At 41.7% G+C, this 13,999-nt stretch overlaps 1 protein-coding gene across 3 annotated transcripts in view; it reads left to right on the forward strand.

The window, feature by feature from the left end:
* The window catches only part of PTPRO (protein tyrosine phosphatase receptor type O), a 227,806-nt gene that overhangs the window by 190,733 nt on the left and 23,074 nt on the right, over positions 1–13,999 (forward strand). For 2 of the 3 annotated variants that reach the window (XM_006130258.3, XM_089769519.1), the window contains 5 exons: positions 4,494–4,577; positions 9,964–9,999; positions 11,988–12,069; positions 13,085–13,175; positions 13,642–13,718. In XM_006130258.3, the coding sequence (XP_006130320.3) occupies positions 4,494–4,577; positions 9,964–9,999; positions 11,988–12,069; positions 13,085–13,175; positions 13,642–13,718 (370 nt within the window). The remainder of the gene's footprint in view (positions 1–4,493; positions 4,578–9,963; positions 10,000–11,987; positions 12,070–13,084; positions 13,176–13,641; positions 13,719–13,999) is intronic. The other variant, XM_006130259.3, reaches the window with a different exon arrangement.

Here is a 13,999-nt window from a genome sequence, read left to right on the forward strand (position 1 = left end):
TTAGTTATTTTCCCTTTGTGTTTGGAACAAGGCCAAGCTAGCTCAAATAGCTCTTTCAACTTTGTGCTCAGTGGTGCTGGGGTCTTCCAAAGCAAAACACACAGTCAAGTCTGGAAAACGATCTGCAGAAACAGCAGGCATTGATTAGTTACTCAGCTTTATCAATAGCTTCATCAGCCGCTGGGAGGTGTTAGAGCAAATAAATCTAACCTATTAGCTTCCATTAAAGCAAAATTGGCCCTAGTGGTTCTTAATGTTGTGATTCTTATTTATGTTCCTGATAGTTTGGTGGTGCTACTAACTGACTTGTTAATGTTTCGGGAAGTTGTTGTCAGCGACTCAAAAAACTCCAAACATGGGTAGCTTCCAAAAGTCACCCAAATCCATAGAGAAAAGAAACTAAATTCTCCAGTTTTACCCTTGGGGTGCATTTAGACTAGCAAGATTTTGCGCAAAAGCAATTGCTTTTGCGCAAAAACTTGCCAGCTGTCTACACTGGCCGCTTGAATTTGCGCAAGAGCACTGACTTTGTAATGTACAAAATCAGTGCTTCTTGCACAAATACTTTCACGCTCCCGCTCAGGAAAAAGCCCTCTTGCACAAGAATACTTGCACAAGAGGGCCAGTGTAGACAGGGAAGAACTGTTTTGCGCAAAAAAGCCCTGATGGCTAAAATGGCCATCAGGGCTTTCTTGCACAAAATCACGTCTAGACTGGCCACGGATGCTTTTGTGCAAAAGCACTTTTTGTGCAAAAGCATCCGTGCTAATCAAGATGCGCTTTTGCAGAAATACTTTTAACGGAAAAACTTTTCCGTTAAAAGTATTTCCACAAAATCATGCCAGTCTAGACACAGCTTTGGGGTTCAGTTTTGTTGAATGTGAAGGTTACAGTGTGGAACTGCTGGACTTGAAACTGTTTCTATGATCTCACAGGGAGTAGGCCACCTGCAAGAATGGGATTAAATGGACTGATACTGCCCAAAACAGCCCTTTTGCTAATAAGCACACAAATTGCACTAACAATCCCAACAAGGACTGTCAATTCCTAACAGTGCTGCTAATTAACTACATATTAAACAAGCTTCACTTGCTTGGTCTAGCTTTAACAGCAGCCAGCCAGAGTACAGGCTAATCTCCTCCACCTCTCATACTTGGAGTATGTTAATTATTGCCATAGCAGAAAATGAAAAACTTTTATACATGAAAAAGCCACACTGGAATCAAATGACTAACTAGCAGACATTACAGAAAGGGGGGGGGGGGAATTATTGCTAGGTTTGCATGAATAAATGTGATCCTTCCTATTGCTTGAGTTATCATCTGTATGCATTCTCAGAGATTTAATATTTGACCAGTTTAAGGCAGTGCAGCCAGATCTTATGGTCCCCATTTCTATGGGAGTTTTGCCTGAAGTGTTCACTGTAGATACAGATAGGAATTTCAATCAAATTAGCTTGTGGTTTAATGGATACTTTTCCTGTTTGATATCAGAGGATGAAAGGAAACATAGGCCAGAACGGTTCTGTCTGCCTCTGTGGGCAGATGAGATGAAGGCCTGGGAAATGTGGAAGGAAAGAGGGTTGCCTTGGCAACAACATTCACTGCTACTCCCAGGCCCAGTAGAAGGCCCTTTCTAGAAAGAATGACTCGCTGGAGAAGGGACCTGCTTTATGCCCACATCAGCCCTGCCAGGATTCCTTTCACCTATTAAGAACCTGGTCTTTCACACACACAGGCACATGCCTTCAAGCATGTAAGTAGTCTTGATGATGTCAGTGGTATTGTTCATGTGCTTATGTAACCACCACCAGCCGGATTTGAACCTGGGACCTCAGTATAGAAGCCTCTATTCTTTGAGCTAAAAGCCAGCTGGCTCTCAGTCCATGCTGTAGAGGTCTCTTGTTCTTATCTGTTGCTGTGGTCTAGGTGCCACTGCATGGGACAGTGAACCACATGAGGGCTATGTCTACACTGGCGGGTTCTTGTGCCAGAAATATGCAAACGAGGCTAAGTGTGGAATATCGCTGAGTCTCATTTGCATATCTAATGAGCCGCCATTTTTGTGGAAGAGGCTCTTGCGCCAGAAGGAGCTGTCTACACTGCCCCTTCTTGCACAAGAAAAACCCTCTTGCGCGATGCCGCTACACTGATTATTTTCAGGAATAACAGCATTGTGCAAGAGGGTTTTTCTTTCGCAAGAAGGGGCAGTGTAGACACTCCTTCTGGCGCAAGAGCCTCTTCCACAAAAATGGCAGCTTATTAGGTATGCAAATGAGGCTTGGCGAGATTCCATGCTTAGCCTCATTTGCATACTTCTGGTGCAACAACCTGCCAGTGTAGACATAGCCTAGGTGTGTGGATTGCACTTAGGGTTACACTATCATGTGCTTCAGTATTTATGGTATTGGTGCCTAAACCAGTGTTGATGTTACTGCTCTCCTGTTCCATGCTGCATACCCGTCTGGAGGACGGGTTGTATAGGCAGCATCTCCATGAGAGTCCTGAGCTTCATGTTTCCCTGGCCCCTGAGGCAGACTTGTATCTGACAGAACCCCAAAATCAGTAAATATATATATATATATATATATATATATATATATATATGGATCTTGGGCCCAACAAACTCCCCAGCATCTTTTTCTCACAGCAGCACCAACAACAAAAAAGAGATTTCTTGGAGTTTCAACTTCCCTGTGTGGGATTTTCCTTTGGAGACTGAATGATTTAGTTTAGGTTTAGTTACAGCAGACACAGTTTGATTTTTTTACTCGCACTCTCTCAGGATACGGCTAGACTACATGTTTTTGTCGGAAAAAGGTATGCAAAATGCACTCCGCATTTTGCGTACCTTTTTCCAATTCTTTTCTCGGAAGAGGCTTTTCTGACATTTGGCCCATCTAGACTTGGCCAAATGTCAGAAAAAAGCCCTCTTTTGAAAGCCCCCTTCTTCCTCGTAGAATGAGGAACATGGGATTCTGAAAGCGCGTATTTGGTCTTCTGGGAAAAAAACAGACCCTCACACACACTCACACCATTGGTGTTGCCAATTTCATGTTAGCCAATACCACTGACGAGATGTGTCCATTCTTTGTTCCTCTTTTAGATTAGTCATGCATAAGTCGGAAGTATTCTCGTTGGGAATTGCCAGACATTCATGTTAAGCCAAATCACAAAGTTCTTACTCTGTTAAAACTCCCATTGATTGAATACGGAGTACAGAATCTACCCCTTTCATTAAGAGTTGAAGTTTGTAAAGTGCTTTGACACAGGACTAAATTCTACTGAGTACTGCAGAGCCAGGATAACTTCTCAGTCTTAATTAATTTTCTTTGGATTGACACCTGCCGGAGTGGGGAGGCAAAGGGGACAACTACCCCAGGGCCTGGCAATTTGAAAGGGCCTGTAGCTCCTGGTTGCTGCTACTACTGCAGCAGCGGCTGGAGCCCCAGGCCCTTTAAATCAGTGCTGGAGCACCACATCTTTGAGGGCTGACTTGGGGGAGGGTAGATGGTGAGGCGCTAAGGGCTGGCTGCTGCAGTGCCCCCCCTTCTGCCTGAGGCCCTGCACCTTCCGAGAGGATGAAGCCAGGACCCCACCACCATCTGGCCCAGGGACCCAGAAGTTCTGTTTCCCCTCCTTTCCCCCCCACACACCCTCGCACCTGTGTAACTCAGAGGGCAGTTTGGTCCGTAACAGATAACTGTAAATGTTACCATTTATTTTGTACCTAAAACTTGTATTTAATTGTAGTAAAATTTAGCTTAAATAATTTCCTACAGAAACAACGGAAATAAACCAAGTTTAGCAAAAGAATAAACAAAACTTTGCTGCAAACCTTAGGGAATAATGCATACTAGCTATTTACGGCTTGATATTGTCTGTTAGTGGTATTGCCTTTCCACAGGTTTCATAGTCATTTGTAGAAATCTGACTCAACAGACTAATAAGGTATATGAACCTGATCCTTTGACATTCATACGCATGTCCCCCTGACACCAGTGGGACAACTTACCAAAACAAGTCCTGCAAATTCATGATGTAAAAGAATTATACTAAGATGAAAATAAAACACATACCCTGAATACCATAAACTAAAGCAGTATAAATGATACGGTTGCAGGTGGGATTTTAAAAGCACCTTGCTGGCTTTAGGCACATCCATTAGCATTGCTTTAAAATATTGGTCTTAAATCTTCACTACATTGCACTCAGTGTGGTTATTTGCACAACTGTAAAATGCTCCCCATCTGGTTGTGTACAATTTTAAACTCCCTTTGAACACATGTAAATTACTACACAGGGTGCATGCTCATACAGTACCAGTGCCATGGAATCTAATAATTTTCATGTTTAATAGAGTAACAGGATTTTTTTTATCCTATTACCTAGCCTCTACTATGCAATTGACTGGTCTTCTGAGTTTAGTTTGTCTTACTAACTCTCCTCACTTTTTTTTTCATGTTTATGTATGTTATCTATTAATGCTCACAGGCGTAGAAGTGTATTTGCTTTCCTAACTCTGCTACCCTCATGCCTCTGGACTGATTATCTTTTGGCATTTTATATTAATCCTTGGTAAGTGATTTTACTTTTTTTCCCCTATGCAATAACTAAACCATATTAATTTCCTAATACATGAAAAATGTGTCCTTTTGTTTTGAAAGGCTGGAAGTTCTTGAAGTTACAATAACTTTCATGTGCTATAATGTGGAATGGAGACTGTGTGTGTATCAAAATTCATGCTACCTGCTTCTACCACTTTTTTCTTGTTTATGCTCCTATTCATTTTGTTGCAGGAAATCTTGTAGTGGTCACTCTCACACACTTCATTATTGTCCCTATGCAACTTTTCTCACTTTATTACAAACCCACTTGCTGATTGCCTGATGTTGATTTCAGCTGCTGTCTCCTCTTACTAATTGCTTGGTGTTAGCCCATCTGTGTAAATCCTAAACAAACCATTTGTTTTTAAAGGTGCTGTCTTTGTCTGGGTACACCAAAGAAGGGACAGGAGACGCTTGATATGGGTTTTAATCAGGCCACAACTTTATTAGGTATCTGGGACTGTCCGGCAGATAAAATGTACATTGTAGGTCAATCAGCATTACTATAAATCATTACTCAGGGCTCCACCTTCCCCCCTTGATTTCCATCCAGGACCCCCAGTCAACCAATGGTTTGGACCGTACCATACATCACCTTTGTTAGGAGAGTTAAGGGGTTCAGTGAAAACGGGAATGAGGGGAAGTTGACGCCTAATCAGAGGAGTTCCTAAGACCCCTCCCGCATCCTGTTCCCTTATCCAGTACCTCCTTTTAAGTCCTTTACCCAGCCATTTATCTGGTTCTTGGATGCCTTCCCTATGGTGTACCTGCACTGAACATCCGCCCAACCTTATGAAATAAGTTGTGACATACGGCCATCCACCTTTTCTTCTTGTCCAAAAAGGCTCTCCCTGGTCCTTGCTGTGGGGAAGGTGAAAAAAATCTCACTCCACCAAAGCCAATCCAGTGGTGTGGGGAAAAAATCCTTCCCAGCCCCCTTAAAAAGGAGGGACTAGCATGCTGCCCACAGGAGGTCCTGACGAGGGAGGGAGGGATAGCTCAGTGGTTTGAGTATTGGCCTGCTAAACCCAGGATTGTGAGTTCAATCCTTGTGGAGGCCATTTGGGGCAAAAATTTGTCAGGGGTGGTACTTGGTCCTGCTGTGAAGGCAGGGGACTGGACTCAATGACATTTCAAGGTCCCTTCCAGTTCTAGGAGATAGACAATCTCCATTAATTTAAAAACCCAACCTTATATTTGCCTTCACTAGAGGAGGGAGATGGGTACTGCCTTTGCCTGCTGTGTGTAACTGAGACTTCCCCCATGGGGTACATGTACCTTTTGGACCTCACATTCTTGAGGCAGTGAGTCAGTGCTTCAAACTGCCTGATGTTCACCTCTTTGCAGCAGTCTGACCTCATTACTGCCTTGTCCCCTCCCCTCAGCCATGAAGCAGAGCTCTCCTCCTCTGGTAAGCCCAGACAATCCTTCCTCACTTGTAGGGCAGTCATATTGCACCAAAGTCAACAGGAGTTTTCCTAGCAGGAGCAAAAACTGGCCCCGAATTTGTACAGTGAATGCTTTGAACTAGCTCTCCCCAACCCCAATAAATGGGTCGTACTTTCTCTTAAGGTTCCATTTATAAATGATTAATAAATCATTGGTGGTTTTGATAAATGGCAAATCAATGTATTTAGATCCAACAGGCTTTTTACAACCCTGTCTTATAATCCTCTCCTACACCTTTAACTGTATTTATAAACAGCCATAACATGGACACCCCCCTCCCCCCGCTATGTCTGTAGCTTGCCTATAACATACTAAGATTTCACCAAGACATTTTTACTTACTGGGTAGGAGTTTGTGCCCCTGTGCCCCTCCAAGTCTAAAATCAAAGTGATGCCTCTGCTCTTTGGTAAAATTAAGAGAATGGCTCTCTCTCTCTCTTGTTGTTGCTGTTGAAATCTTTTGCCAGAATGGTAGCCATTTTTGTGTAGAGTATCAGCGCCCAGTTAAGTTAGTCAAAAGAATATATTGTGCAAGAACTATAGAAACAAATTATCATCTCTGGTTGTGTTGCCTATTTAAGAGCAATCACCTAATTTGGAATTGGATCTAGATAAAGAAAACTTCTTGATTCCTCGAGAGAGAGTCCAGTTAAGTTCAGGAGTTTTGCCTTTAGTGTCTATAAGAGCAGGATCAAACCCTCCAAAAATCATGCAGGGCCTGGAACTCCACTGACCTGCCCCTTGTGCCGGGGTGCAGAAACAGTTTGAATAATGGGTGTACTGAGAGCCATGGAAACAAACTGTAAACCTTGTATATAATGGAAACCACTTTATGCTGGGAATGTGGCAGCACCCTCAGCACCCCGAGTTCCAGCATCTATGCTTTGTGTTGTCATTTACACCAGTCCAAAGTGGGTGTAACAAGCTATTGAATCAGGATGGTAGTATTCTTCATCCTGAGTCAGTGACCATGTAAAATGCAGCACAGTGGAGAATCAGGCCTTCAGAGTGACATCTATAATGCAAATGGACTACCAACGTAAAATTAATTCTGTTGTTTCAAGCATCCTTGTTTTACGTGAAGTTTGGTTATATTTGTGAACACTCAGCGGGCCAGTGCAATGCAAAGTAACAATGGGCACTTGAGATTCTGAAAGCTTAATAAATATTTTCTGTTTGTCTCATGAGGTACAGATCTGTTTTACATACCTGTTGAAGTGTTGCTTGGAGGAGGTTTCTTAGAAGCACTCGCATCACTGGCAGCACTTCATGCTTTTTCTTTTTTCATTTATCCTCTATGCTGAGCTTTCAGTTTTACCCTCGTCACAAGGGATAACAAAAGTTGTATTTGGGGTCACCTGGATTAATTCATTTTAAGACATTTCTGGCAAAACTACCATTTAGGTATAAAATAAATGTTTCAAGGGCATGGGTGTAGTCCAGGTCCACATGTGTCTGTGTCTAAATCGCAAATAGTTCATGTTCGATTGTACTACAATATATCCCATTATCTTAGTAATTGTTCCACACTAGTGTAGAAATGTTAGTAGCATAGTCCAGGGCAAGATGCAGCTCAGGGGATGGATCCAGCTTGCCTAACACTTTGATCCGGTCCATGGTCTGCTTCTGGCTGCTTTCTATTCATATCCTGCTGCCCATGCCACCAAATTTCCAGGCAGTGGTTCAGGCAGCAGGATCCCATTTCAGTGACTCCTGGCTCACACTTGCAGTGCCACCGCACCAGGGTCTGTCATTGTGAGCCCTTTAAATAGCCACAGTAACCCGAGGCAGCTGCCAGGTACACGGTAGTGGCAGGGCTGGGATCCACAAGCCCTTTGCTATGTCTTTAATTCAAAGCCCTTGGCCCCAGTCAACTGTGGCGGGATGCTACTCCCCAGCCCTGCCCCCCTCCACTCCAGGCCCTGCCCCTTCCAGGGGTGGAGCCGGCCCATGACCATGTACCAAAATTCATTAAGTGGGCCCCCTGTGAAAATTATTGCCCACCTTTGGCATAGACACACTATGTACAGTGCTATATAGTTGAGAGAGTTTGTGTGTGTCTGTCTGCTCAAGAACTCTTCCTAAATGATAAGAACTAGGACCACCAAATTCAGTATACAGCTTTCTTTCATCATAACTTAAACTAAGGTAAAGTTTTGTTGAGCCAGGAAAATGGGATGTGCGTGGAATGGGATTGCTTCTCATGAATCCATACAGAAAAGAGACAGAATCACCAGGCAGGTGAAAACAGCTGTCTGAGGGTGCCCCACCACTCTAGCAGTGCCCCAGATCTGAGCCTGACTCCTCCCAGGTGTCCTTTAGGCAGGGCGAGGAGGCTGAAGCTCTCCTTCCCCAATTAGTATGAGAACACTGCTGGCTGTTCCCCTTCCTCAAGTAGCGAAGGGACGCTCATGTGCTGCAATCCTTATTCTGGGTGAGGAGTGCAGGAGGCAGATGAAACCTGGACCTGCCCCAACCAGGGATATGCACCTCTCTCCTTCCGCCAGCTATGTCTGCTGCAGCTTCAGCAGCCATGGAGAATTGCTTCTCACCTGGCCCCAAGCTGCTGCAGTGAGAGCGGGCTGTTTTGTTGTTTTATGAAAAAATGATTGTTTAGAAACTCATTCCAAAAATTTGTTTTGATCCCGAAAAAGGAAGTTCTGACTTTCTGAAGTGTTTTTCTCCTTCCTCTAACTCTTTTTGCCCCCCCCCCTTTTAAACTCCCTCTCTCTTCTCTTTATTCCTCTGGAGAAAATATGAGAACACATTTAAATTTGTCTTTTTTTCCCATTTCCTGTGTATTTTCATTGCTATTACAAAACATATTTTGAAAATATCAAAGTATGGATTTTATTTTTTAAACATTTTGAATTTGTTTTTAAAAAATCATCAAAATATTTTATTGTAGTCAGCCATACTTGAGAACAGATCATTAAAGGCCCAGACAAAGTATTTGTCACTTCTAATGGGCCTTTGTCAGTTTTATCTGTCTGATTATCTCAGCAGACATTATCAATAGTTCATTTGACTGCACCTACTACTAATTCAGGATGTGGTCATTTGGACTTGCAATCTGACTTGTTAATGTTGTTCCAGCTCTCTGTTATTTTAGCCTCTTCAGAGGTAAGCAGTAGATAGTAGAGAGAAAGAGAGACAAGGTGGGTGAGATAATGTCTTTTATAGGGCCAACTTCTGTTGGTGAGAGAGACAAGCTTTCGAGCTTATACAGACCTCTTCTTCGGGTCTTCTTTAGTGTGTAGGGCTGCCACATATTAGAGATATTTTCAGACAAATGTGAGCCAGGACTCCTTGTCTGGAACTTTATGTAACATATGATAGTGGTTAGTATGCTGCACTTTTTGTTTCCATTTCTTAAAGATTACCTTGTTTAATCCACTCATTTCGTATTCCTGTTGAAATCTCTAGGATATTTGTCATTGTCGTCTTTGTGGAAGCAGGAAGTAATTTCTTACTCTGATTAAGTAGCGTATATTAAATTTCATGTACAGGCTAGATTTTCTTAGTATCACCTGTATTTGGAAAGAGGAAAGTAGGTTACAAGCAACTTCCAATCCTTGCACACCAGTTAGGGCCATGCATAATATCAGTCCCTTGTGTTTCTTTTACCTGTATGGAAGGTGGCTAGCTTTCATGAGGAGGTAGGACCAGATGAGGCAGGTACAGAACACAGGTGACTCTTGGAACTTGATGCTATAATGCATAAAGGGGATGTAGCAGGCTAATTTGCAATTGACTTCAAAGAGGTCAGGTTTCCAGCCACACACCTGACACAAATATTATGCAGATCAGAAAATCTACCCATTTTCAATGTTGACAATGGGACTAATTTTTAATCAAGTTCAAATGATGAGTTATATTGGAAAAAAGCTGTGTTTGTCTTTATTACAGGAGTAAAAATGGACTAAAGAAGAGGAAGCTGACCAAGTAGGTGACTTTTTTATTATTTTTAAATAATATTTAAAAATAATCGATAGACAAACTAGACTGAATAATAACTACTGTATAGGAAATATGAAGCTTACTGAATAGTGGTGTTGTAGTTATAGAGATAAATATACTTCTTTCTGGTAAATACCTCCAGAGAGATTATAGCAAGAGATGTCTGGAAGCACATGGCAACAGATAATTACACTCAATCAAGAGTACCCTGTGTTTTGTTTTATCTTTTCAACAGATAGATTGTGGCAAAGGAGCTCCTGACTGATAGAAAATTAATCACTGGGGAAAGATCAATTATACTAAGTTAGCAATTCTAACAAGGCCTTTTCTTGTTTAAAAATGACAAACTGTAAAAAAAAAAACTTGAATGTATTTGTTCATAGTGCTGTTTCCTTCTTGATATCAGGCTCTAAGGGCAGGTGCTGCTTGTACATTAGATCATTAATTTTAAACAGGTAAACAGGAGTAATTATCTGGAGTTAAACAACAAGATCCTTGGTGGCATATTGCTTCCAAATAAATGAACTGATTATTGTGTACATGCTTCAGTAGTTTCTAAATTAAAACATGATAATTGCGCAAGGGAAACTGTATGCTTGTATTTCATTGTATAAGGTGTTAATCTAATGATGCATTCTTTTCTCTAAATTTAGGGCCTGATCCTCATCTGGGGCAAACAGACTTACCTCTTTTAGAGTCAATAAAACTAGGCCAGTTTATGTCTGTTGATAAATCTGGGCCAATATGTCTGTGCAACGTTATTGTCAATGGACATTGTGCCCACTTATCCTAGAGTAGAATTTGGCTTCTGATGGCAAACACCTGAACCTTTCAAAGCTAGCCATGAAAATAATTGCTGCTCTGGGGCTGAAATTTGCATTTTTTTTTTAAACTTCACAAGCCTTCTCTGACTCAAATTGAGGCCTGTTTCCAAAATGACCCACCAATGTAACCTATTAATAACTTGCGTGATTACGGTGCAGGTGAAATTAAAAAATATCTTTTTACCAGATAGTTTCCCCTGTACAACAGGGATTTATATGTGCCACTAGGGCGGTTTAAATGAGCTGCTTTTGCTGCCATTCAGGAGTGAATGTCAATGTGTTGCAATTAGAGATGACCAGAATAAAAACCTTGGATATGAACTCTAGTGGGATTTAGAATTGGGTTGCAAATCTGCTCTCCCAGACTCATTTTTAATAGAAATGGAAAATCCAGTCACAGCTATAGCTAGACGGCCCCCTTTGAAACTGTTTGATGTGAAAGGCTGGAGCTGAGGAAGGGTGACGGCTCTCCTGACTCACTTCTATGTTTCATTGTCAGTGGGCCAAATCCTGGATCCTAAAACTGACCAAATTCAAACTGAAGCCAGTGGGAACTTTGCTTCATGATGGACTTCAGAATTTAGCTTAATGATGCAGGTAGATTTTATTCTACTAGCTGCAGTTGCCTACATGGCTACAATACACTTATATGTAATCACAGGTAAATGAGTCGTCAGCCAGTATAGGCTCGTCTAGACTACATGGAAGATTCGAAAGAGGATATGCAAATTCTGTGGGATACACAAAAGCTCTGTTTTTGAAAGTGAAAGTAGTCGGGACGTGGCTTTTTCATCAAACCCTTTTTCGAAAAGCCATGTAAACCTCATTTTTTGAGGAAGAGTGGCTTTTCGAAAAAGGGGGGGGTGCCGAAAAAGCCGCATCACGACTACTTTCACTTTCGAAAGCTCTACTTTTGAAAGTGAGATCGGAAGAAGATATGAAAATTCCTGTGGAATTTGCATATCCTCTTTCGAATCTTACGCGTAGTCTAGACATAGCCTATGTGTCACATTTCAGGTACATAAGTTTCAGGCTTTTTTGCAAGCTTTGTCCCAGGTATAATGACTTAATATATGTTAAAAATACAGATTAGTGAATTGTTAGTACCCAAAACCAAAACAATTTCTTTCCCATGTGTTTTTTGACAAGCCCTGTCCAGTTGGATGACTTTGACAGCTACATCAAGGATATGGCCAAAGATTCAGATTATAAATTTTCTCTGCAATTTGAGGTACGTATATGAAGACAATTCCTCTTGGCTACCACTCCCAAATTGGATTACTTCTTTTGAAAACCTGAAAGAACTAGATGGGTGGTATGGTTGTGGTGTTCGGATCCATATCTCTGTTCTAGCAAAGGCCATGTGGCAGCCTAAATTGACAAAATGAAAAATGGCATTGGTGCCAGCCAAATCTTTTAGAAGTAAAGGGACAGTTTACTGGGCATACATGGTCTTGTCTGATTAGTTTATTTCCCCAGTGCTAAAAAAGCAAGGTTGTCAAGTGAAGACAAAAGGGAACTGCAAATGCTGGGTGGAGTCTTGGATCTGTTGATCTTGGTGGCGAAACTCTATTTGACTTGGTAGGGATAGGACTTCACCCTGCTGTGAGTTGTAGATAATTGAAGAAATATTACTTGTATCTAGCTCAGATAGTGCCACCATTTCTTAGCTCTTCAGTGGCCAACACCTGTCAAGACTGGTCTAGATGGTGCTTGGTCCTGCTGTGAGGGCGGGGGATTGGACTTGATGATCTCTCAAAGATCCATCCAGTGCTAGTGTTCTATGTGGAGTGAGTTGGGTAGATCAGAACAAAATCACCAACTTCGGTGACAGTAATTGAAAAATATAATGATGTTTCATCAGGGCAGCCAAAGGTTGAATGGGCATGGGAACTAGACTTCACTCCCACTCTTAGAAGTAGTTGCCTGGGCATGAGCCACACTGTAATATTTGCAGTGTCCATAAATAAAGAAACTTGCTGTGCCTCATCAAAATGCTTTGGTCTGTAAGTCTGTCCATTTTGTGGAGCATTATTCCAAGCCATTATTTTTAGGTCATAGGTGACTCATGGTAGCACTTGGGAGGTGCACCCTGCTTCTTCTGTCAAAATTGTAATTGCTAAATGGGATACTGCCGCATGTCCCCTCCATGTCCTTCTGAGTATCCTCACCCCCTGAAGGCATCTGTCACCGATGTTTCAGGTGTTAATTTTTAATTGCAACATTTTCTCTTCTGTCATAAATAGGAGCTAAAACTGATTGGGATTGACATACCCCATTTTGCTGCTGACCTTCCCATGAATCGATGTAAAAATCGCTACACAAATATACTGCCATGTAAGTACAATAGATTCAGACTCCTCCGAGGGTCCATCTTGGAGTGCGGCAGAGGGGAAGAAGCATTTTAATTGTGGGCTTGATGCAGGCTTTCCAGCAGATAAAAGCTTGTTTTAAAAGCTGTCTTTGGAGAGAAATAGGTCTTAGTTTTGAAAGGATGAAGCTCTGTGTTTTATATTTGTCATGACTGTAGGTCATTCCTACTGCTGAGCCGCTATCAACTTTTTTTCCTCGTGATTTAATGAGATCCAAAGAGACCCAACCGTGAAGACTCTTGCAGCAGTAATGAAGCCATGCCCATACAGTGCGAACTGGGCATTACTTATTCATATGACATGTTGGCACTATGTGGTTTTGCCTTAACTATGCTGGAGAGCGTGTAATTGTGTTTCAGGATTTTAAGAGATTATTTAAAAACCTCCCTCATTTTTCTCAAGCTGCCCCTTTCTTCTTCTTCTTTTCACAGATGACTTTAGTCGTGTCAGATTAGTTTCAATGAATGAAGAAGAAGGTTCAGACTATATCAATGCCAACTATATTCCTGTAAGTGATAAGACTCAAATTAACCTGAGGATTAATGTTCTTAGTAGGGAAATATTACAAAGGAAGTGGGGGTGGGTGATGTAAAATTCCTAGCAATTTGGTGACTTTTTAAAAAATGTCATTAATTTTGCCTTTAGTGAAGAGCACTTTGCATCTGTCCATAATCCTGTTTTGTTTACATTTTGCTATAGCATCACTAAAAGTTATGTGCATACTTTTATAGTTGGGAGGAAATTTTGGGATGGGCACACAGCTAAAAGTCCCCCCCCCCAATATTTTAA

Source organism: Pelodiscus sinensis, chromosome 1 (genome assembly GCF_052426305.1).
Source record: "Pelodiscus sinensis isolate ZL-2025 chromosome 1, ASM5242630v1, whole genome shotgun sequence".
NCBI lineage: Eukaryota > Metazoa > Chordata > Testudines > Trionychidae > Pelodiscus > Pelodiscus sinensis.